Source organism: Maudiozyma barnettii, assembly GCF_903064755.1.
Source record: "Maudiozyma barnettii strain CLIB 1767 genome assembly, contig: KABA2_06, whole genome shotgun sequence".
Lineage (NCBI taxonomy): Eukaryota > Fungi > Ascomycota > Saccharomycetes > Saccharomycetales > Saccharomycetaceae > Maudiozyma > Maudiozyma barnettii.
This window is the reverse complement of record NW_024545243.1, coordinates 90,684-114,646: the sequence shown is the minus strand read 5'-3', so window position 1 is coordinate 114,646 and position 23,963 is coordinate 90,684. Positions and strand designations below refer to the sequence as shown.

Here is a 23,963-nt window from a genome sequence, read left to right as displayed (position 1 = left end):
TATGGAAAGGAAATTATAAGTAAAATTTTATTTTTAAAAGATTAAAAACATTAATTTATTTGTATTACTTTGTGCTAGAGATACTGTGTGATAAGTTAAGAGTTCAACTTCGTTTTGAATGAGGAAAACCGATCCCCTAAAAGGTATACCATTTCAATCAATCAGAAAGAGTGATAAGGACTAGAACAAGAAATCAAAAATTATATAAAAGTTGAACAACTTTCCAATTAGTTCCAATTTAAGTCCACACTTCTTTTAAACTTATGATATTATCACTATATCCAAACAAAAACATAGTTAACAAATTCAATAACAATAATAATTAAAAGCTTCGAGAGAATTCAATCCTAAAACACCTCTATACTAATGACATTCCAATCCGATCCAGTAAATTTTATTTTACCACATGGAGCTGAGGACCCTTTTCTTTTATCGGCGGAACTGAATCTTGAAGACCCATTAGGTGACTTCTCGTACTTACCTTCTGACATTGGCATAGGTAACTTTAGACCTATTATTAACCCATTAGAACAGTATAATATCATAGCAAACAACATGGTTACTGATCACACACAACAAGAAAATCATAACAATAATAATATCACAAGGGAAGCTATACAACTCGGACATGTTGAAAGTAATCCAAGGTTAACTGACTATATTGGGCCAGTCAATAGAGTAGAAATTTCAAAATCACCTTCACCAGAACAAAACGATAATGTGGTTGAAGTAGAAGACTCCTCTCAAGTTGTTTCGGTAATTGATTTGTTTCTAGAAAACAATGCTGATGAAACACAACAATACAGCGAAGAGGTTACATCGCAGAATGAAACCACAAGAGCTAGCTATAGTCTCAATATGGTGAATAATAGAGGAGAAAAGGAAGGAGCCAAACAAAAGAAGACTCATCGATGTGTTGATTGCTTAAGAATGTGTCAAAGCGATTCGCATCTCGATAGACATATGGAAACTGTGCACTCAGAAGAAAGACCATGGCGCTGCCCCGCTTGCCTGAAAAAGAGATTTAAACGAAAGGATCACCTTGTTAAACACCTTAAAACATTACATCAATGGGGCTCCCAACAAATAGAAGGCTTACAAACCCCACAGGTTATTTTAGATAGAAAAAAGAAGAGAAAAAAGCCTCCAAAAAATAAAAATTAATTCCATTACAGCACTATAATATCCCTTCACAGGTGAACTGTCTAAACAATCTTTTCTGGAACTCAATATTGTTTTGGTTAGTTTTCCTATTAAGGTTGAATTTAGTGCCTTAAGGGATTTAATTCCAGCTGTAGTTTCAGAGAAATATTTATAAGGTCAGTAAAAGTTTCCCCAAAATCATCTCTTCAGCTTTTCGTTAAGATTAATAATCTTTTTTCTTTATACCATCAGTTAGTTTTATAGCTATTCTGTTCCAGTTCATAGATATAAAACCAGTTTTGTAATATTACTTTTTTAACGAATAAATATTCTTTTAATCCATCATTATTTAAACTAACTTCATGTTTAATGTTCCCTTAACTTCAACTTTGATTTAATAAAGTTAAATTAAAAAAACAATATTGCGGGGTAATTATGTTTTTGTTAATACTATAAAAAAACATTAGCCACCAATTCTACAAAACAAAGTTCTGATAATGATGTGTTTATACTTAAGATACAATCATGTCAAATAACGTTACTATAAAGAATCTAATATGTAGGAAGGTCAAAATTCCTTATAACGCAACATTTATTCTGTTAGTTATACTTGTGATGTAGAATTTACTCTAAACATAGTCTCGATATGATAGCCACTTCTTTCTTCAGATATTTTGTTTCTTGACTTAAAATCATAAACATGTCATAGTTGTAGGAAGTTACAAAATGGTTGTAACATTTCAAAAACCACTCTTTCGTTTTATATCTCATTAGGCTGCACCACAACATCTCCATATGTTGAAAGTCTTAAGTAACTCTCTGGGAACATAAAATAAATGTGGCTACGCTTTATTTTATTGACGAATTTTTTTAAATCTTATAACAAAATGAAGACTGTTAAGGGTAAGGATATGTTTACTATCGATTTTCCCTTCATGGTCTTCTTTGACATTATATCCTGAAGTGTTTACTTAAACCACCAAATCGCGAGCTCTAATGGTGTCGAGCATATTTTAATAGAATAAATTACTACATTGTTACCACATTTGTCTTTAATTGGATCTACTGTCAAGAATGACTTCATGAGGCTGAATCCAAAAAAATATCAGCTCTAAGTCGTTATTTCTTTAAACAATTTATGAGAATAAGTAGAACTAACGTTGGACTGATTGGTACATTGGAGGTCGGGAATGTCAAAAAAAGAAAAAAGAAATTTGTTACTGCATAATTACATCACTTGTAAACTAAATTTTAATATCTTAAAAATGCCAAGTAATAACTGATTATGTGAGTCTTTAATGAAATGTAGTTGACGAAAGGAATTTTATAAACATTTCAACCATTTTGACACTATTCATTAAACAGAATAATTTTTGTTCCAAACCCGTCTTTTCAAAAAATAAAAAAAGCACAATAATAAATCCACGTGACTCTTTAAATTTATATTAAAATATTAAATAAACTTTAAAAATATAAATTGGGTACGCTTACCGAAATATATAGTGGAAATAATAAATATAAACTTATTTAAAGCTTTTATACTTTTGTTAGACCGAGATAGTCAATTATTGGTCCGTATTATAACTTAACGGTACCATTAGTATGAAGAAAGTTAAATTCTGTTTTATAAATATATTATGTCAGAAATATTCACAGATTCTGTATTAGTAGTTGTCAGTTCATGAATTATAACATATTGTCAAATTTTTTGAATATAATAGAATGTATCCTTTTTTGGATTAAAATTAGTAGCTAAGATTTTTCGGCCAGTATATGGCTTGAAAATGAATACATAGTGTATCTTAAATTAAAATGCTGTTAAGAATTTCATTTAGAACATTATTTTCATAGGGGACTTAACTTAACGAATACTAAGTAGAGGATGTGTAAAATCTAACATTCATTTTGAGGATTTATTTTATGATAACTTCTTACTTTTTTTGAGATGAAATATACAACCTAGTAAAATGTTATAACATTTAAAGAAATATCCTACACAGAGGTAAAATAGTTGAAGATAGACCTACTTTATTTTTAATTCGAAGAATAGTTTATTCATAAACCCATTTTTTGTCACCGGATCTTAATTAAATATAAATAAGAAAAAATTTTATATAGTGTAACTATAAATCATAAGTTTTCATTTGATCTGGTCTCAGATTTTTAAAGAAAGGATCTGGTGGAATGCAAGTACCTAAAGCTCTCCTAGCATGACTGTCCATGTACTTAAGTCCCAATAAGTAACTTGAATTTACCCAGCCAAAACCTTCTTTTGCTACCCCCTTAAAATCTGCACCTTGGTTACCATACTCAGCCTCCACACGATGAGGGTCAATACCACTTGTAACATTATATTTTTCTACCACAATACCGTTAAAATCAACAAAAGCCTTCGTCATCATGAACAACCAACGATAAGACAATCTTGTAGCAATACCTTTATAACCATAATCCTCTAGACCCTTCCATGCCAATATTTGATGTGGAGCCCATCCAAATGGGTAGTCCCATTGCCTGAATGGTCTGTTGATTGAAATAGGACCTCTTGATCTCTCGGTGCAACAAACTAAACCACCCAGAACCTCTAGTTTTGGAAGAGTCTTTTCTATCATTACTTGTGCTTGATGGGGAGTTGCTAATCCAGACCACAAAGCCCAGAAAGTTGTTGCTGATTCATACGAAGTTCTTTTTTTGATATGTACATTATAATCAAAAAAGAAGCCGGACTCTTCGTCCCACATGTATTTGTTTACTCTCTCCTTTCTTTGGTTAGCTAATTTTCTCCAATCAGCAGATGTTGACACAGAATAATCGTTTGGATCAACAAACTTATCACCAAAGTATTTTTCAATGGCATCCGCAATATCAGTCTCATACTTATAAAGTAGAGAATTTAAATCGATTGTAGCCAAATAGGCACAGACACCTTCAAATCTGTAGGTGGTATCGTGTCCCGACTCTCTCACCGCACGATCATGGAGGAAGAATTCGTCTAGTGCTGGTTCTTTTATATCACCATTGTTATACATTTTTCTAAGTTCTTCCAAAGAGCAATTATATTTCTTAGTATAAGGATACAGTATAGTATCAAAGTGATCAGGTTCCGTTTCTGGGGGAATACCAATACCATCTGGATGATAACAAGACAAACCAGTTTCTTGGTCATATCTTGGCTCAGAGATCCAAACTGATTTATACTCTTTAATAGCAGAAACGAATGCTCTCTTTATAAAATTAATGGCACTTGGGTTATTATCCCCTCCGATTCTATCGAAGACGATATTAGCCATATCTGTCAGAAACGGCGGTTGCGATCTACAAAGGTAGTAACTTCTGTTTGCATTCAGTATCTTACCGTAGTGTTTAATTTCAAACATAAAATGTTCGACCATACCTTTGGCAACGTCGACTTTATTACTTTCCAGTAAACCTAATGCAATCATATAAGAGTCCCAGCCGTATAATTCGTTGAATCTACCACCAGGAACAGCATAAGGATAACCTATCAAAGATGCCTCACCGGTTGAAGGATTTACATGTTCTTCCATAGCTAAAGCTAACAGCCCTGGTGTTCTGTTTAATGATTTGACGTACTCCGGAGTGATTGCTTCTGGTAAATATTCGACTTCTAATTTCAAAGAAGGATTCATTTGTGCAGCTTGAATATAGAAAGCATATTGTTCCGGACAATTATGTGGAACGTATACTCTGGGATTCTTTGCCTCAGGTGTATCGATTTTACCGTCGCTAGCCATCTCACCAATATTATATAAATCGATCCTTCTTGTTAGACTATTCCAGAATTGGTTAGTGATTAACCGAGATAATCTATTAACTGGATCTTCATTAATTCTTGCTTCATCTAAAAATATTTGATGTCTACCAAAACTCTTAGCGATGGTTAATTCTTGTAATAGATTAGAAAGCATATAAGTACCTCTAATACTAATGTGATTAAACCCAAAGGAATTTGCAGTACCGACTTTAATAACTTTTGGACCTTTATCTTCAATAGTGATTTGATAATTTCTGTCAGTATCTTCATTTCTAAGTAATTCTTCCAAAGTAGCATCGACATTTTCAATGAAAAAACGACGATTCCCTTTACTACTTAAATAACTATCATCTTCTGAACCACGTCTCCTTAAGTAATGGTCATCTAACATAGTTTGTCTAGAGGTAGATATATTACCAAAGACACTCATTGTTCTTGTTCTATTTAATTTCGTGCCAGGCTTCAGGTATTTGACTGTAGTCTTTCTTGGGTCAGTTTCAGGTCCGTAATATATTTCTGCATTAGAGAATGGATCGTCATATTCATTAGTAGATGATACTCTTCTTGGTGTTCTAGACATTTGTTTTCCTTGTTCATCTGAATTTTGGGAAAGAAGGTTCGGTGTAGTCGAACCGCCTATTGGTGATGAATCCGGACTCTGAGAGCTGTCATCATCATTATTTTCTGGGGGGAAATGGTAAGTCTTTAAATTTCCTAACCTTTCCATCTTTAGTTGTTATTTTTATGTCTTTAAAGAATAGGAAGGCACAAAAAATTAAAAATAAAAGTAGGGTATTATTAGATATATATGTAATGAGTTTTAATGTTGTTATTTTTTCTCAGCTCACTGCAATAGAAGAAGTAGTGAGTGATGTATTTAAAAGAAAGATATGAAGTGTGTTGTGTGCATGCAAATTATTCCCTGAACAACTGATAATAATAATAATAAAAATCTAGTTTGGTTTTCTATCAGTTAGCTTAACTTTCTTTATCTTGATGCAATAGAAGACTGTTAATTACATGTATATATATGCACCTATGGATGTGAATATATATTCTATCAGTGTAATCTATATCGAAATCTACTTACTGAGTCACAAGTATATATATAAATACATTTCCAAAAAGCAAAATTAAACTGTTATCTATATAAGAAAATCCATCTTTATAGGGGATCCCTTATATAATAATAGTATTACTTTGAACTTTCTTTCTTTTTTTCTTCTTTCTTCTAAGGAAACTACGATGCGAACACTAAAAATGGGGTTGGATTCCTTTTTGTTCTTTATAATAATTATAATATAAATATAAAGAAAAGGGATATTGACAACAAAGTGGATCCATTATTATAAAATTATTATCATAAATATTAATACTTAATTAGAGATTAAATATTAATCTTATTCCTGCACCATTAAACTAATTAGAGTAATTTAAACTAATAATGGGAATCTTGCTACTCAACATCACAATCTACGACTAAGAAATGTCTATTTCTCACCCAAATTTTCATAATTTTGGCGACGGCGACGGCGATGGAAATTTTTTTTTTTAATTTTTTTTTGGTTTTCGTGAAATCCTTCGCATTTTAAAAATTATATATATATTAATGATACGTTATTGCAATACTTAAGAAGGGATGCTTCCAATGAATCTCAGTTTTGCTATATAGTTTAATACATTTTTTTGTTTTTGATTTGATCTTGAGTACTATCTATATAAACCACACATCAAACTAGTATCCACCTTACATAATGTCTACTGACGCTAAACCAACTACTGCTGAAGATTCTACCGCCACCAAGCCACCAACCGCCTCTGTTTTCTCCATGTTTGGTGGTAAAAAGGCTGAAAAGACTGAAACTAAAGAAACTAAAGAAGAAGAAAAGAAGGAAGTTAAGAAGACTGATGACGACGCCGAAGCTGTCGAAGAGAATGATCCTCAATTCGAACCAATTGTTCATCTAGAAAAAGTCGACGTGAAGACTAACGAAGAAAATGAAGATGTCTTGTTCAAAGTTAGAGCTAAATTATTTAGATTCGATGCCGAAGCCAAGGAATGGAAGGAAAGAGGTACTGGTGACTGTAAGTTCTTGAAGAGTAAGGCTACTGGTAAAGTCAGATTATTGATGAGAAGAGATAAGACTCTAAAGGTTTGTGCTAACCATATTATTGCTCCAGAATATATTTTGAAACCAAATGTTGGTTCTGATAGATCCTGGGTTTACACATGTACCGGTGACATCGCTGAAGGTGATGCTGAAGCTTTCACTTTTGCTATCAGATTCGGTAACAAAGAAAATGCTGATAAATTCAAGGAAGAATTCGAAAAGGCTCAAGAATTGAACAAGAAGGATTAAAAAAGTAATAGTAATCAAAAATTGTAAGATTCTAAATAATGGGATCTGATTGTATTCCGCTCATTTCAAGATCTTTTTGCATTTAATAACAACTGAAATAACAAAAAGAAAAAAGAACTAGGATATATGATATCCCTTTTCTTCTACTTCGTTTTTGTTTTGTTTTTGGATTTATTAAAGAAATAAATAAATAACCATACATAAAAATAAAAAGTATTAAAAATAAAATTGTAATTCATTAGAAAGATAAATATATCTAAAGAAAAAAATGTGTCTAATATTTTATTGAGATGCAGAAAGTAGTTTATAATAAATATAAATAAAGTCTTTAAAACGTATTAATTGCGTTGTTTATGCAGGTGGTAAGAAACTGGCAAATAATATTGTTTGTACTAATAACCATATAACCGACCAATATATATAATATTTTACCAATAAATCATCATTTTTTGTCACAGATTCCATCTTATGATCACCTGTGTTTTTAACTAATCGATCTGATATATACCATAGGTGTAAAGGTATGAATGTTGTCACACGATTAATAATTTGAGTATTCGCAACAAATAACATTAGAATCCAAAAGGCCACAGATATTAGAATAAGAGGTCTCAAATTATGTAGTGGATAAATCCATGAATAATAAAATGATGCATATGGAATGATGATCAAGTTTGGCAATGCAAATAAAAAATTTGGAATATTGTTTGGAGTCCAATATGACATAAACCCGACATTCCAATAATGGGATTGAATGTAAGAATATAATGACTCCTTTGTAATGAACGACAAATATGTATTAGGGAAAATTGATGTTAGACACCATTCACCTCTTTCAGGACAAAACTTCTTGTATGGAATATAATATTGTTGAATCATAATTGAACTTAACATTAAAAGACCAGATAATAATGGAAACTGGATTGCTCTTTTATAAGATTTGATTTTCATCAATTGCAAAAGGTCATAAAGATAAAAGATGCCCAAAAGAATGCAATTTGATCTATTCCATGTTGCAACACTAAAACATATTGTGGAGACAATCGTGTAAAGTATAAACGATTTGATAGGGTTCATGAATGAATATTTGTATGTAACATCCTTCGTACAATGTTCCCTGGCTAACATACCCATAAAGGACAATAAACATGATAACGGTTCAGAGTATATGCCTAATAAAAATCCACCAGCGCTCGCGACTACATGTAATATAGCTGTCTTCTTAGCCATTTGCGCCGCATACCTGTTATGCGTAATTGAACCCTTTGGGCTGAAGACGAGATATGTCAAGTGATAGAGGATAATTATTGAAAGAAAATGAAGTATATTTTCTAAAATAATACCCATTTTCAGGATACCATAAAATGAGACTGGTTCATATTCATGTGCTAGATGCAACTTTTGATATACATGTTTAAGGATATTTGTCCATGTGATAGAAAATGCAAATTCATGTTCATATTGAGGTAGTGATGAACTCGACATCATTCCTTTAACAAAATATACCGAATCCCATGATAATAACTTATTTATTAAATGTTTATTAATAAATTTGTTTTGTTCTTCTTCAGAGGCGTATGTATTCAGTAATAACTTTGTCGAATTATCAAATGAGGACAATGGTGTGAGTAGAATAAGTGAATATTGAATGACTCTTACCACTAAGAATAGTATACCAATATGTGTGAATTCATTCACTGTTGATGGTTTCTCTTGGAATTGTGTCTGTTGCTTGTCAATTTTGCCATCATCATCTATTAAGACCTCAGGTTGGGCGGTAGTTCGTGAGTGTAAACGTTTGAGCATTATAAACGGGAACAATGGGAGGGTAGCAACCCAGATTTCAGATTGTTATATGAAGATAATGACTTGAACTAGCTCTTGCAATTGTAGAAACTTTCTTCCTCATCTCTTTTTATGTTTGAGTATTTCGAAAAAGTATTTGCGTAGGCCGATGGGAAAATATATACATATTAGGGCGTTTCAATTGTTTTTGTTGTAATTCATCTAGAAGAAAAGTTTATGGCACTTTAAAAAGAATAAAAGCCATAAAAGGGAAAACCTGTTTGAGAAACCGAAAGAGACTGGATAAATATATCGTTTTACAAGATTCTTGGTGCCTTATAATTTCTTTTTCTATCAATTCAGCGGTACTAAATATTACGTTACTTAATTGTGTGTCGAAATTTCAACAAGGAAGTAATACCTATGCAACAACGAAATCGTACGCATAGGCACACTATATACTGACCAGATAGATTCTTGAGATCACATACTGTATGTAAATAAGATACTACGAACTCCAAACCCTTTTTATCAGTACCTCAGATGCAACACACTTATGACAAGACAACAAATCAGACACGACAGAAATGAATCGTTACAAACTTTTATCAACAGTTGCAGTCAGATCAAACATTAATTGTCCCACTGATTGCAACTATCTTATCTAATCTTTTCCTGTCTATTTTGAACTTCTTATCGCAATCGATCAATCAATGAAATTGTTTATCAAATCAGTTTCAGGCTAATCAAATTGAATCATCAGAACTGGCGGGTTCCCTGCGGCATTTCTCTCTATCTAACGATCCGAAAATTGGATTTCCCATCGGACCTTCTTTTATTTTTTCCAGTTGCCCCATTCATACAATTATAAGGTGTCCATCCTATATATATAAGGGACAGGCTGATAATGGTAACAGATAATAGTCTTTGGAGTACCTGTGAATATTCATTAATAGGTAGTCCAGTGATATTATTTTAATATTAAATATACTGTTAATAAGTTAATTAATTTGCTGCTATTTAAAACATATTGTAAGTTTATTTCTAATAACAGTAACAATATCTACAGATATAAAAACGAGCAAATATAGAAACTAATCTGTACAGAACATTATACATTTAAAAAAAAATGCAATCTGAACGTTTCCCTCAACCTATATTTCAAGACCCAGAATTGGTTAGAAAGGGGGCTTACATTAACGGTGAATGGATCAATTCTGCTCCCGAATATTTTGAGGTAACCAATCCTGCCAGTGGCGAAGTAATTGCAAAACTACCTGAACAACCTGTCTCTGAGGTCGAGAGAGCCATCGATGTAGCTTTCAATGCTTTTAAGACTTATAAAAATACACCCCCAAGAGATAGGGCTAAGTGGTTAAGAAATATGTACAATTTAATGATTGAAAATATTGACGATTTGGCAAAGATCATCGCTTGGGAAAATGGTAAAGCCATGTCTGATGCAATTGGTGAAATCAAATATGCCGCATCTTATTTTGAATGGTATGCTGAAGAAGCACCAAGATTATATGGTTCTACAATTCAGCCAAGTAACCCTAATAATAGAGTCATTACTTTAAGACAACCAGTCGGTGTTTGTGGTATTATTTGCCCATGGAATTTTCCCAGCGCTATGATTACTAGAAAGGCTGCAGCTGCACTAGCTGCAGGTTGTACTGTAGTAATCAAACCAGATTCTTCCACTCCACTTTCTGCATTAGCTTTGGGTTATCTTGCTGAAAAGGCAGGTATTCCAAAAGGTACTTTAAATATTGTCCTCAGCCATACTAGGACTCCAGAATTTGGTTTGAAATTATGTGAATCACCAAAGGTGAAAAAAATTACTTTCACTGGATCAACAAATGTTGGTAAGATCTTGATGAAGCAATCAGCATCAACGTTAAAGAAACTATCTTTAGAATTAGGAGGGAATGCTCCTTTGATTGTTTTTAATGACGCAGACTTAGATCAAGCCGTAGAACAAGCAATTGCCTCCAAATTTAGGGGTTTAGGTCAGACCTGTGTTTGTTGCAATAGATTATACGTCCATTCTTCCATTATCGATGAGTTTGCTCAACGTATGGCAGCAGAAGTCAAAAAGTTTTCAATTGGGTATGGTTTAGATCCTAAAAATACTCATGGGTGTTTGATTAATGACAAAGCTGTCGCTAAAGTTGAACATCATAAGAAGGATGCTATTGAGAGAGGTGCCAAAATTGTTGTCGATGGTGGATTATTGCCAGATTTGGGTCCAAACTTCTATGCTCCAGTCATTCTATCTCATGTTCCACATGATGCTTTGGTTGCAAAAGAAGAAACATTTGGTCCAATGTGTCCTATTTTTGCCTTTGACACTTTAGAAGAAGTTGTTGAACTTGCCAATGACAGTGAATTTGGTCTTGCGTCATACGTATTCTCTAAAAATATTGACACTGTTTACACTGTTGCAGAGGCCCTAGAGTCCGGTATAGTTTCTGCTAACACAGGGTTGTTTTCTGATTGTTCTATCCCATTTGGAGGTGTCAAGGAATCTGGATTCGGTAGAGAGGGTTCATTGTATGGTATTGAAGATTATACAGTCATAAAGACAATCAATATCGGATGTTTACCACCAAGAATTTAGTAACTAAAATACCACGTCTAATTGTTATTTTTTACAACAAAACAGTCTTCATAATTACTTTGTATATAGAGAAAGTCTATTGAATTAGAGAATATATTATTATAATTATTAGTGTCAACTTCAATCAAAAAAAAAAAGTTCCTTATCAATTTATATACACAGAGAAAAGGAAAAGTTATAACATGGCAAACTATGCTAACCTCCCCTTCGTGTATTTCTTCTTGTAGATCCAGTCAGATCCTATCAGATTAGCTCCGCGTTTATCTGCTAACCTGAACCAAGCTGCTGCTCTTGAAATATCTTTCTTTCTATTTTCAGATTTCTGAGACCAAATAATACCACAAAGACACATAGAATCTACATGATTTAACGAGGCTGCTTTTTCTAAAAATTTTAGGCCCTTCAACTCGTCAGCTTCTTCACCTCCATAACCCTTTAAATATGATATACCACATTCATGAAGTGCAGGTACTAACGGTTCTTGTAATTTAGTTGGGATACTATTATTTTCTTCAAGTATTAATGGGTTGATGTCGCGATTATACACTTCGTCATCAAAGGACTTAATTCCAGTTGCTTTCTTGATGTAAGCAAGTGATAATTTTTGGTCTTCAAGGGTACCACAACCGTGTCTTAGTGCCAGCCCATAGAGCAAAAATGCTGTTGTATTACCTGCTTCACAGGCTTTTTTGAGTTTCAATGCACTTGCCTCAAGTTTCCCTTCGATACGCATATTTATTGCTGATGTTATGAGAGTGTTTGTATTTTGATTTTCGTGACCACCATGAATAGTTGAACCGGTACTCTCGCATGAACCCTTGGAGTTGTGATTATCTCCTTGCGATAAATCATTGCTTGGGGTCATTAGGATATTTTCCTTTAAGGAATTTGAAAGAGATATTGGAGAACTAGATCTAACATTATTATCCCCATTGGTTATATCATTATCTTGAGAGGAAACGTTAGATAGACCTGTCGATATTTTGTGACTTTCAAGGTCAATTATTTTGGAATTATCAAGATATATTGTTGCTTCCCCTGATAGTGTTGAGATACTGTGTTTATGCTTTCGTACTCTAGATGGAGATGATTGAAGACTAGTTGACCCAGTCGTTGCCTTCGGTATACGTGGTTTATTCATATCAGATAAAGAACGGTAATGATTGTCCTTGTACATAATATTACCATTTTTATTATGGCTAGCTTTTGAATCTAAATGTAAGCTTGGGTTTGGAGGGAATATAAATTTACGAAGATTACTTTTTCCTAATGAGGGAGAATTCTCGACTGATGAATTCGACGAAGTTAAATCCAATGAGCTTGAGCTATCCTTTCTAGGGAAATCTTTAACCTTTGTAGAATTTTCTGAGCGAGACTTAGATTTACTGTTCAAATCCTCTTTACTATTATGCGATTTCTTAGATTTGGGAGTCTTGAAAAGGCTTTTAAACGAACTTAACGAGGATTTTTTCTTGTGACTCTTTTGAGATATTGGTTTTTCCAATGGAACTACAGATGAGGTATCTTGTGAATCATCGCCTGTCCTCGATGCTTTTTGAGGTGTAGTTATTAAATTAACATATTCTGTCGATTTATCATTCACTATAGAATTCATTGGGGTTGTAAATGTAGACCTATTTTTGGACATATACGCACCTGGTAGTTCTGAGTCAACCTTACCACTATAAAGTTTTGCTGCTACACCAATATCGACTTTATTCGATGCATTGGATGATACTGTCATATTACTATCACTATTTGGTGTTTGACATTTATTAAATTTGTCATTTACTGATTGGAACTGATATTTATCATGCGTGAATCTGCCATTAGAGGTATCATAATTTGAATCCTCTCCTGGATATTTATACTGTTCTTTAGAATGACGTCGATTATGAGAGATTCCGTTACTAGAAGTATTGCTAGTACTATTATTGTTATAAAATTTGGAGTAGTTTTGTGAATTATTTAATGGAGGGTTCTGTTTTGATAATATTGAGTTATCTAGTCTAAATCTTTCGAAATTCGGTATACTCTGATGATGAGAGTTATTTGTATTATAATTATAATTTCTATTAGGTAAGCGATTATTAGTGGGATTAGTTTTAATGGAAGTCGAGTAATTTGTGGTGTTTGGATAATTAGTTGACAGTCTTTGATTTCCTTGTTGTTTGGATCTAATATTATTATTAAATTGAGTTGGTTGTGTCATAGAGTTCCTTCCTTGTTTGGAATAAATTTTGTTAAACCTATTTTGGGCATCTACATTGTTGAAATTATAATTATTAGACATTACAATATGCCTAGGTGGATTGGAAGAAGTAGAAGTAGATGCAGTGGTAGTATTGTTTTGATTAACATTTGCATTTGCATCTGCATTTGAGTTTTTATTACTTAGTGGATTTAAGAAATCATCATCGTAATCCTCTTCAACTATATACGAATACCTTGAAGTCGAAGCGTAGTGTTGTTCCACCTGTGCCGCCAAAGATTTATCTTTAAATGTAAAGTCTTTTTCTAACAATTGTCTAATGGAATCACGAGAATTGTTATTAGTCAATGAATCGTTTGGAAGTTGTTTAACCTTTAAAGATGGAAATTGCGAAGCTGGGACACAGATTATCCTAGAATCATTTTCTTGTTGATTTGTTGATTGCGTTTCTTGTCTTTTCTCTTCTTCAAGGACATTTTGTAATAAAATCTTATCATCTTGACTTAAGTCCAATTTATCAAGTAGTCTGTCATTGGTTAATATTGAATCATAAGAGATAACACTTGCATTTGAATTGAAATATGAATATGTACTAATTGAATTTGTATCTGAGTAAGCAGTAGTTGTGTTGTTACTGCTACTGTTGTTGTTGTTGCTGTCGTCGAGACTCGACTTGTTCACCTCTTCCGATATGGACGAGATATTAGGATCGTCCGTAACCATTCTATCAAAAATGGTATTGTGTGTCTCTCTGTTTGCAAAAGAAGGTTTATGGGATATTAGATATAAAAATACGTTTTCGTTTTAAATGGGGTTCTTCTTCTATTTAAAGAATTGTTAAGCCGTTTCAAATATGAATCCTATTGTTCTTATGATTATTTTATTCCATCATATTACGTGTCTCGATGATGATGACGATATTAAAAAAAAAAAGCACAAACAAACAAACAAAAACGAAATTTAATCGTGATGCGCATAGTAAGAATGAAAGTAAAATTTCAACAAACGGCGGAAGCTTTTCATTCTTGCCATGCAGCTATTGAATTAAATTTTAAATCATTTGAAGATAAGAAGAAGGTTGTTGGCTACTTATAGTTTATATATTTCCAGGAGGGTTGAGAGGTTACAGAGTATTTTTTTCAAGTGTTTCTTATGTTATTTTGCTGATACTACTGGGTGATGAAATGGTTTATTTGGGGTTTGTTTCCATATCGTTTTACATTCAAAATCAATATAGTTGAGTCATGGTTACCACTCCAAATAATGGACTTTGTAAGATGAATATCTTGTGGAAAAAAGTAATGTACAAAACTTTGAACTTAGATGGAGGTGGAGAATTCCCCTCTATCAATTGCAAAGAGACATAAATAACTGAAATAGTGTATTTTATATAAGTCTGTAAACTTTAAATGTGGAATGCACCCTGGAAGATGGTATTGTAACTAGTAACAGTATATATTAACATACTTGAATATTTTATCACTTTTGTTTTTTTATTTACTACAACAGTATAAATTGTAAATGTTAGGATACATACCAAAACTATAAAATTTATAAATATTTAAAAAAAAAAGAAAGAAAAAGATATTTGTTTAATGATATTTGTTTATTACCCATTGAAAGAGATTTATCTATGTTAAATATTTAGATAGATATATAGTGTTTTTAAAAAAAATTAATTGTTACCCATATTCTCAACTCCAATAACTAGTATCTCTTTCTTTTTTAAATTGTTTAAAGATATAACCGTTAAGGGATAGGAGAGAGAATAAATGAAATATAATACAAATCGATGATTTAAAAAAAGAGTAGAATAATAATTCTTCTTCTTCTTCTAAATTGTTTAACCACCGAAACCGTACAAAGTTCTACCTTGTCTCTTTAGAGCGTAGACGACATCTAGAGAAGTAACAGTCTTTCTCTTAGCGTGTTCAGTGTAAGTAACAGCATCTCTGATGACAGATTCTAAGAATTGTTTTAGAACAGCTCTGACTTCTTCGTAGATTAAACCAGAGATACGCTTAACACCACCTCTTCTTGCTAATCTTCTAATAGCTGGCTTTGTAATACCTTGAATGTTATCTCTAAGGATCTTTCTGTGACGCTTAGCACCACCTTTACCTAGACCTTTACCACCTTTACCTCTACCGGACATTGTTTATTAAATATTTATTTATATATTGATTTGTTGATCTAGTATAAGAAAGAAAGAGATAACAATAAAAACAAGAGAATAACAAACAAGAAACAAACAAAAAAAGATGTAAACAGTAACAAGTTTGAAAGGGAATAAGGAAAGAAGTATTATTAAGATTAAGACAAATATAACAAGGTCTTTATATATCAATTTTGAAAGAAAATAAACAAACAATATACTATTGTTGTACTACTAAAAATTTACTGGAATAAATAGATGATCTTCTTCTTGTTCTGTTCCCCTCCTTCGTTTTATTGTCTCTGTGTAAATAATAACAGCAACTAATAATAATCATAATCGAAAAAAGTATGTTCAAATGACCATTTTAATATGGCATTAGTTGAAAGTGAAAATCTGAGAACGCTTAGTACTGTCATTTGATCAATCCGATGTGAAATTATCAGAATGTATTAAAACGCACACGCGCGCGAGAGAGAGACACACACAGAGCGTTCAATTTATCATTCTTGCTTTTTGCTCTTCCAGCGTATCAGAAAACATGTACCAAAACGGCAATAGCGCATGGAATTAAGAAAAAAAGAGACGGGAATGGGCTCAAGCGGAGAGAGAACGAGGCGGAGAGATGTCCACCAAGTTAAAGAATTTGTCCGTTCTGATAATTTCATCAATCTTCATAATTAATTCATTCCCGTTTTTTCGCACCATTAATAACATTTTTTAAAACGATATATGTTTCGGCCAATTTTATACTGTTATTCTTCCCAATATTTTGTTTTTTGTGTTTTTGGCTGGTAAATTGTGGTACGGGGGAAAGGAGAATGAATGAGTGGATGAAAGAATGCAATGCAATGCCTTGGAGTGAGAGTGGGAGAGGCAGAGGCAGAGGCAGAGGAAGAAGGAGAGGGGATTACAGTAAAATTTTTATTGTTTATCGCATGAGGCAATAGATAGTAAAAAGGGGGAAGAAAAGAGGAGAGAACAAACAAATGAAATGTTAAAGTCTGGTGGTAATGATAACGGTGAGAATCGTTGTATTGTTTATTTTGTGGGTTTCAAGAAAGAGAGAAAGATCAAAAAATTTATATATATAAAAGGTTCATTATTTCCTTTTACTTTGTCTCTTTTTCCACTTCTCTCTTCTATTTATAAATTTACTCTTTTCCTATCTTTTTCTATTTACTATTAGTTTATCTTCTTTTGTTCTATTTATTTATAATACACCAGAATAACCAACTAAAATGGCTAGAACCAAACAAACAGCAAGAAAATCCACTGGTGGTAAAGCACCAAGAAAACAATTAGCTTCAAAGGCTGCTAGAAAGTCTGCTCCATCTACCGGTGGTGTCAAGAAGCCTCACAGATATAAGCCAGGTACCGTCGCTCTAAGAGAAATCAGAAGATTCCAAAAATCTACTGAACTTTTGATCAGAAAGCTACCTTTCCAAAGATTAGTCAGAGAAATCGCTCAAGATTTCAAGACTGATCTAAGATTCCAATCTTCTGCTATCGGTGCCCTACAAGAATCCGTCGAAGCTTACCTAGTCTCTCTATTTGAAGACACTAACTTGGCTGCTATTCACGCCAAGAGAGTCACTATTCAAAAGAAGGATATTAAACTAGCTAGAAGACTAAGAGGTGAAAGATCTTAAACATTTTTATTAAGATAATAATAATAAAAAAAAAGACTAATAATATCTTTTTTTTTCCGGCTTCTATATATAAAAATTATACTATTTTTTTTCTTCCTTCTTTCTATCAATTCCATTAGAATTTTACAAACTATTATTATAAGAGAGGAACTTTTCTTTTGAAACAAGTAATGAATTGTTCGAGTTGTTCTCCCTTATATTTTTTTAGTATTGTAATGAAAAAAAAATTCTTCTGGAGGGGTTTTGTATTAAATAATTTTTCGGGTACATAATATAATAAAGTTACATTCAAAAACAATCAAACAAATATATCTTTTAAATAAATATTTTAGTTGCAATATCTATATAATCAAATGCTGGAAGGTTTTTTCCCTTTAAGTCCTTCCCTTTCGGTGACGGGAGACAGAAAAAAAATAAAGAGAGAAACTAATTATTACATAATAAAAAAACAGAAATCTTATACACAGTTGATTAGCACGCAAACAAAGAGAACAAAAACAACAACAACAGTATATTAGAATGGATTTACAAAGGTTTAATACTGTTGTATCAAGAGTACCCGACAAATCTATCGTTAAGATTTGTGGACTGCAAACAATAGATGCTGCAAAATGTGCTTTAGATTCAGGTGCTAACTTAATTGGTATAATATGTGTTCCTAATAGAAAGAGAACTATAGAACCAAGCATAGCAAAACAAATCTCAACATTGGTTCATACAACGTCTGAATATAGTGATCGTTGCCTTGTCGGTGTCTTTAGAAATCAATCAAAGGAAGATGTTCTGAAATTAGCTACAGATTATAATGTCGATATTGTACAATTACATGGAGATGAAGATTGGGAAGAGTATCAACGGTTCATCAACAAACCAGTCATAAAGAGAGTCATATTCCCAAGGGATCGTGATGAAGTTATCAGAATCTCTCAAATGGATACAAAAACTTGTCTACCTTTATTCGATTCAGAAGCCGGGGGTACGGGAGAAATTCTTGACTGGCAATCAATATCGAATTGGTCAAAGGACATACAGGCAAAAGATGAGATAAATATTGAATATATTTTGGCAGGTGGTTTAACTGCCGAGAATGTACATGATGCTGTTACTTTACACGGTGTCATTGGTGTAGATGTCAGTGGGGGTGTGGAGACTGATGGTGTAAAAGATTTTACAAAAATCGCCAACTTTGTAAAGAATGGACAACTCTGAGTACCAGGTCATGGATATATATATATATATATATATCACATTATATAGCATATAAAATTAAAATATTAACTATTTTTAAAAACGTAGAAAAAATAGACGACTTGAATAAGGAATTCTCTTCATTCTCTTGATTGGGTATCCTAAAGTCATTTTGTCCAACCACAAAAGAAGCTGAAGAAGAAATTAATGTTGAACAGAGTTGCTGTTGTTAAACTGCTCATCTTTTGTGCATAGTAACGTTGGACAATGTAGCTCCAACAAAACCCAATGTAGGGGGAACGAATACTACATTATGCAGTATATACCATGTGTTATTCTATATACGGCAGTGCAGTACACTCTAAAATTCTACTTATATTAGCTACCTTCACCTTCAGATAGGTTAAGCTAATGTTAGCCTTTTTAGTGCTGCCGCTATTTTTAACAATTAAAGTTAAACAAATTACAAATAGGACATTTAATATTATATGTTTCCTTAAAACTGCCATTTTGGTCCCAGCAAACTTAACTTTCTGTATACTAGTCTAAGTTTACCATTTTTCCTGAAAATAAAAGATATTATTTAGTGTCTTATGTTTGAAGAGTTACATTTTTATTAATAATATATATATTAATAACTACATATCTATTGAAGATAGTAATTAATAGTTTATTAGAAAACTATATTATCAAATAAATTACAAATTAAATGTATTATCACCAAAAATTGAAAATATAACATATTAATGTAGTTAAAATTCCATTGTCAAAATACAAATAATTAGCTTTTATGGCCAAGTTGGTAAGGCGCCACACTAGTAATGTGGAGATCCTCGGTTCAACTCCGAGTGAAAGCATTTATTTTTAACTTTTTTTTCTTTTTCTATAACCTTTAAGTAAAATTCTCAGAGCATCCATCATGTTCACAATGTCGATATTAACAAGACCATTCATGACTCCTCTCCTCTCTTTTTCTATTTTATTTATGCTATTACCGTGCTTGGGTTTATTCTAATGCTCGAAAATGACAGAACGAAATGTCACCTTAAGGTCAGCACAAAGTAACTTTTAAACCTCAAATAGATCACCATAAAGTAGATATAAGAGTGATTCCAATTCAATCTAAAACTTTAGAAAAAAACCCCATTATAGCTATTGTGAATAACTCTACATGAAAACTTTCTTCTGAAGATATAGTCCTAGTTTCTCATATATTTAATGAAAATAATTATTTGAAACTTCAAAATTTGTTGAATTATTCAATATATCTATTCTTAACTATAATAATACATCAGATATGCATCTAAATACACGTATACGTTTTATTTATAAATAAAAAAAAATCAGGTTCATAACAATAATAATATACAATAAGTTGCCCATGATTCTTTGGAATATTGGTAAGTGGGATGATGAAAGAGAAAAAAAACCAACAGCAGTTGAAAATAATTAAGTATGCAAAAGAAATACCTTAAATCAATGCATTAAGTATTCATTTTCATTCTTAACTGATCTTTCTTTACCATCAACACCTTCGGCCTTGAAATTGTATTTGATTTTAACATCAAGGTCTCTGTTGTTTCTAGAATTTGGACCACATGATAAAGTACCTTCCAAGATATCACCCTTTTCACATTCCAAATCATCTTCCAAATAGAAGACGGTTTGTTTCCAATGTGTGTAAGGAGCATAAGGTCCAGTAGAGAACTCTATTGGTTTTTTACCCTTTGGTGCAGGGAAGACGTTATCAAACCAAGCGATGATACCATTGATAGTGTCTTGTCTCTTTGCTTGCAATTTGAATGGAACATTAAATTTCAAGTCATCCAAAGTGACCGTATTTAAATCGAAATCAATGATTTTAGTCCTTGTTGTGTTAACCAGATTGCTATCAACAGTATCGACAATTGGCTCCTTTATAACCAATGGGATGAATGGAGTATAGTCGAAACCATAGACATCTTGCCAGTAATCCAACTTTTGATGTTTATATTGGGAATCTTCCAACCCAGCCAAATGAATGGAACATTTATCTGGGAAGATAAGACCTCCTGGAGCCAAATAGTGGTCACGAGCATATAAGACAGTATCTAACATGGATTCATATAATAAGAAATAACCCATCCATTCAGAGACAATGATGTCAACCTGTTTATAAGGTAAAACTATATCTTCTAATTTACCACGTAAAAGAGTAATCTTGTCAGAAAACCCATTAATGTCAACGATGTTTTGAGCCATTTCAATGATACTGGACATATCGACACCGATAACATGCTTAGCACCATTTTTAGCGGCAAACATTGAAAGGATACCAGTACCACAACCAACATCCAAAACAATTTTATCCTTAAACATATCTTTGTTTTGTACTATGGCATTTCTGTAAGATAATGTACGGACTGTGTCCTGTAACATTTCTTCGTGGATCCCAAAATGATCATAGGAACTGAAATAATGTTGTTCGGATTGGGACAATTTGTCCTTTTCGGTAGCAGATTGTTCTTTAGTAGTCTTACTCATTGTAAATATGTATCTTAAACTTCTATGTGGATGACAATATGATGAATAGATCAGAAACGAAATGAAGTAGATAAACAACAAATGGACGAGAAGTAGGTTATATATATATATATGAGTAAATCCTTGTAAAATACTTGAGGGGAAGGGGTGATGTGAAAAATTTACCAAAAGAGAATTGAAAAATTTCGAGGCATCGCAAAAAAAAAGGAAAAAATGGAAAAAAAAAGAAACGAGAGTTCAGAACCGGGGGGAACAGATATATAAAATTTCAAATTTCAATAAAGACAAACATAGATAAATCATGTATATATATATATGTGTGTGTGTGTGTGTGAAATATAGATCTTATTAACTATGGAGCCAGTCTAACCAAAGTCCATGGCTCATTTTCGTTCTTTCTAGAGTAAAGGAATCTGTCATGCAATCTACTTGGTCTACCTTGCCAAAATTCGATTTGTAAAGGAACGACTCTTAAACCACCCCAATAATCAGGACAAGGAATCCTATCATCTGGAACTCCATCAAATCGTTTTGTATTTTCGTCCACCAATTTCTGTAGTTCTTCTCTATTAGCCAATGGATGAGATTGTTCCGAGGACCAAGCGCCAATCTTAGAACCTCTTGGTCTCGTATTGAAATATCTTTCGGACATTTCACGAGAGACAAATTCCGTGAAACCTTCCACTCTAACTTGTCTTTGCATGTCTCTCCAAAAGAAATTCACTGCGGCGTTAGGATTACTGGCAATATCTTTGGCCTTTCCCGACGTTTTCCAATTCGAATAGATGGTGAAGCCTCTATGATCCAATTCTTTAAATAGCAAGATTCTAGTACTAACTTTCCCTGATGGTAATTCTGCGGAGGCAAATGTGATAGCTTCAGGTAATGGTTCTCTTGGGTCCTCTTTAGCTTCATTAAACCATTTTGTGAATTGATCAATAGGATCATTTAATAATTGAGATTCATTAAGAGTATCTTTATCATATTGATAGGTCTCTGGTGCAAAAATAATAGGTTTTTCAGCCATTGTAAATGTGTATATATGCCTTTGATATGGATCTAAAAGAAAAACAAAGTGATTGCTAAAGTTCAAAATAATAATAATTGTAGCTTCCTTATATAATAATATTGAATCAGGGGATGGATTGCAGTGTTTCATGATTACGTTCACTTAATAAATTTATATGCAGAAAGCCTCCTTAACTTAACTAATTCAAATACTGGAAAAACAAGTCATCCCTGCACGTGACCAGCCGTCTCAAAATACTAAATAATCTCAACTACAAATAGAATATAAGCCAAGATATTACAAGTAAATACATAGAAGGGTATTAATATTGTGATAAGACAACCAGCTATAGAGATATTCATAATTCTATAGTTGATTGAAAAAAGAGCACAATAAAAAGAAAAAAACAGAAATTGTTCCAAAAATTGTAGTATATCATATAATTACAATAAAAACAAAAAATGACATTATAGGTGAACATACAGGACGGCAATCCCCTCTTAAAATTATAGTTGGAGATGACGAACACAGTATTAACTTAATTTTTATTTGTCTCTCTAAAAGAAGAAGCAACGTATCAAAACATAAGTCTCAACATATAACAACCAAATGAGAAGAACTCATTTGAAATGATTTAAACAAACCAAAAAAATGACAAAACAAACCGGTAAATGTGCGTTACTCTCAAATTGAATTATTGTTAAAAAAATACTAATACCAACATGATAGTAGCCAATTCTCTTTCTCTCTCTTATGCAGAAAAAAAGGTGCTACTCCTAATATTGTCTAAAAAAGTGTCAAATATAAGAGAGAACACGACACTGAAAAGAGATTAAACATTGACATTCTCAAACAAATAAAAAGGTACCATCAAACATTTCTACAATCAACACACACATATATTTATAAAAAAATCATATGCGAGGAAGAGGGAGAAAAAGAAAGAGCAAATGAATGAAACCATACATATATACACTTGTCATCTCTTTCCATTAATTTGTTTAAATTTGGTGACAACTTCCATCTTCCATCTTTGAAATGAAAATGCCCGCGGTAAACCATATCTCAGCAGCTGAATTTCCTCTTCTGTCCACCCCAACTCCAATAATAAAAGAAATCAGAATGAACAAAAAAAATGTATGAGTAAACGTTTGAGATGTACTCCTTGTGTAAGGCAATGAGATATACCGACAAGTCTTCCCTTTTCCATTTTCCCACCTTATAAAGGTCCAAAAAAGAAAAAGAGTAAACTGAACTTACATCCATACAGGAAACATATTAATAATTAATTAAATGAATGAATATATGGGTGAGTTGAAATTGCATTCATTTTGATGAAAAGCAAAATGATTGAAGCAACAAATAAAAACAAAAAAACAAAAATGTTTTTGGATCAAAATTGTATCGACTAGTCTATATCTATATATGATCTCTAATGAACAAAATAAAGAGAATATATATATTTCAATATAATTAGAATGTATGGGTGTGATTATGTGTGTGTAATAATTTGAACATATAGTAAGAACACTAGAATA

At 32.4% G+C, this 23,963-nt stretch overlaps 11 protein-coding genes and 1 non-coding gene across 12 annotated transcripts; 6 read left to right on the top strand and 6 right to left on the bottom strand.

Moving 5' to 3' along the window:
• Nucleotides 1-366: 366 nt before the first annotated feature.
• On the top strand, nucleotides 367-1,164 carry KABA2_06S01386 (uncharacterized protein; the record flags this gene model as incomplete). Its single annotated transcript, XM_041551169.1, has 1 exon — nucleotides 367-1,164. The coding sequence occupies one exon, from the start codon at nucleotides 367-369 to the stop codon at nucleotides 1,162-1,164; it is 798 nt and encodes a 265-aa protein (XP_041407103.1).
• A 2,102-nt stretch (nucleotides 1,165-3,266) lies between these two features.
• Nucleotides 3,267-5,645, bottom strand: KABA2_06S01364 (alpha,alpha-trehalase; the record flags this gene model as incomplete). The annotated part of the gene is made up of 1 exon (XM_041551168.1): nucleotides 3,267-5,645. One exon carries the CDS (start codon nucleotides 5,643-5,645, stop codon nucleotides 3,267-3,269), a length of 2,379 nt encoding a protein of 792 aa, XP_041407102.1.
• Nucleotides 5,646-6,672: 1,027 nt separating this feature from the next.
• YRB1 (Ran GTPase-binding protein YRB1) lies at nucleotides 6,673-7,278 on the top strand (the record flags this gene model as incomplete). Its single annotated transcript, XM_041551167.1, has 1 exon — nucleotides 6,673-7,278. The coding sequence occupies one exon, from the start codon at nucleotides 6,673-6,675 to the stop codon at nucleotides 7,276-7,278; it is 606 nt and encodes a 201-aa protein (XP_041407101.1).
• Nucleotides 7,279-7,629: 351 nt separating this feature from the next.
• Nucleotides 7,630-9,084, bottom strand: GPI18 (GPI-anchor transamidase GPI18; the record flags this gene model as incomplete). Its single annotated transcript, XM_041551166.1, has 1 exon — nucleotides 7,630-9,084. The coding sequence occupies one exon, from the start codon at nucleotides 9,082-9,084 to the stop codon at nucleotides 7,630-7,632; it is 1,455 nt and encodes a 484-aa protein (XP_041407100.1).
• A 1,108-nt stretch (nucleotides 9,085-10,192) lies between these two features.
• Nucleotides 10,193-11,686, top strand: UGA2 (succinate-semialdehyde dehydrogenase (NAD(P)(+)); the record flags this gene model as incomplete). The annotated part of the gene is made up of 1 exon (XM_041551165.1): nucleotides 10,193-11,686. The coding sequence occupies one exon, from the start codon at nucleotides 10,193-10,195 to the stop codon at nucleotides 11,684-11,686; it is 1,494 nt and encodes a 497-aa protein (XP_041407099.1).
• Nucleotides 11,687-11,876: 190 nt separating this feature from the next.
• On the bottom strand, nucleotides 11,877-14,621 carry DSF2 (Dsf2p; the record flags this gene model as incomplete). The annotated part of the gene is made up of 1 exon (XM_041551164.1): nucleotides 11,877-14,621. One exon carries the CDS (start codon nucleotides 14,619-14,621, stop codon nucleotides 11,877-11,879), a length of 2,745 nt encoding a protein of 914 aa, XP_041407098.1.
• Nucleotides 14,622-15,741: 1,120 nt separating this feature from the next.
• On the bottom strand, nucleotides 15,742-16,053 carry HHF1 (histone H4; the record flags this gene model as incomplete). The annotated part of the gene is made up of 1 exon (XM_041551163.1): nucleotides 15,742-16,053. One exon carries the CDS (start codon nucleotides 16,051-16,053, stop codon nucleotides 15,742-15,744), a length of 312 nt encoding a protein of 103 aa, XP_041407097.1.
• A 1,241-nt stretch (nucleotides 16,054-17,294) lies between these two features.
• HHT1 (histone H3) lies at nucleotides 17,295-17,705 on the top strand (the record flags this gene model as incomplete). Its single annotated transcript, XM_041551162.1, has 1 exon — nucleotides 17,295-17,705. The coding sequence occupies one exon, from the start codon at nucleotides 17,295-17,297 to the stop codon at nucleotides 17,703-17,705; it is 411 nt and encodes a 136-aa protein (XP_041407096.1).
• Nucleotides 17,706-18,224: 519 nt separating this feature from the next.
• TRP1 (phosphoribosylanthranilate isomerase TRP1) lies at nucleotides 18,225-18,914 on the top strand (the record flags this gene model as incomplete). The annotated part of the gene is made up of 1 exon (XM_041551161.1): nucleotides 18,225-18,914. The coding sequence occupies one exon, from the start codon at nucleotides 18,225-18,227 to the stop codon at nucleotides 18,912-18,914; it is 690 nt and encodes a 229-aa protein (XP_041407095.1).
• A 763-nt stretch (nucleotides 18,915-19,677) lies between these two features.
• Nucleotides 19,678-19,750, top strand: KABA2_06S01188. Its single transcript has one exon. It is a non-coding gene; the product is annotated as a tRNA-Thr (tRNA).
• A 619-nt stretch (nucleotides 19,751-20,369) lies between these two features.
• HMT1 (protein-arginine omega-N methyltransferase HMT1) lies at nucleotides 20,370-21,416 on the bottom strand (the record flags this gene model as incomplete). Its single annotated transcript, XM_041551160.1, has 1 exon — nucleotides 20,370-21,416. One exon carries the CDS (start codon nucleotides 21,414-21,416, stop codon nucleotides 20,370-20,372), a length of 1,047 nt encoding a protein of 348 aa, XP_041407094.1.
• A 352-nt stretch (nucleotides 21,417-21,768) lies between these two features.
• Nucleotides 21,769-22,575, bottom strand: KABA2_06S01144 (uncharacterized protein; the record flags this gene model as incomplete). Its single annotated transcript, XM_041551159.1, has 1 exon — nucleotides 21,769-22,575. One exon carries the CDS (start codon nucleotides 22,573-22,575, stop codon nucleotides 21,769-21,771), a length of 807 nt encoding a protein of 268 aa, XP_041407093.1.
• Nucleotides 22,576-23,963: the final 1,388 nt, after the last annotated feature.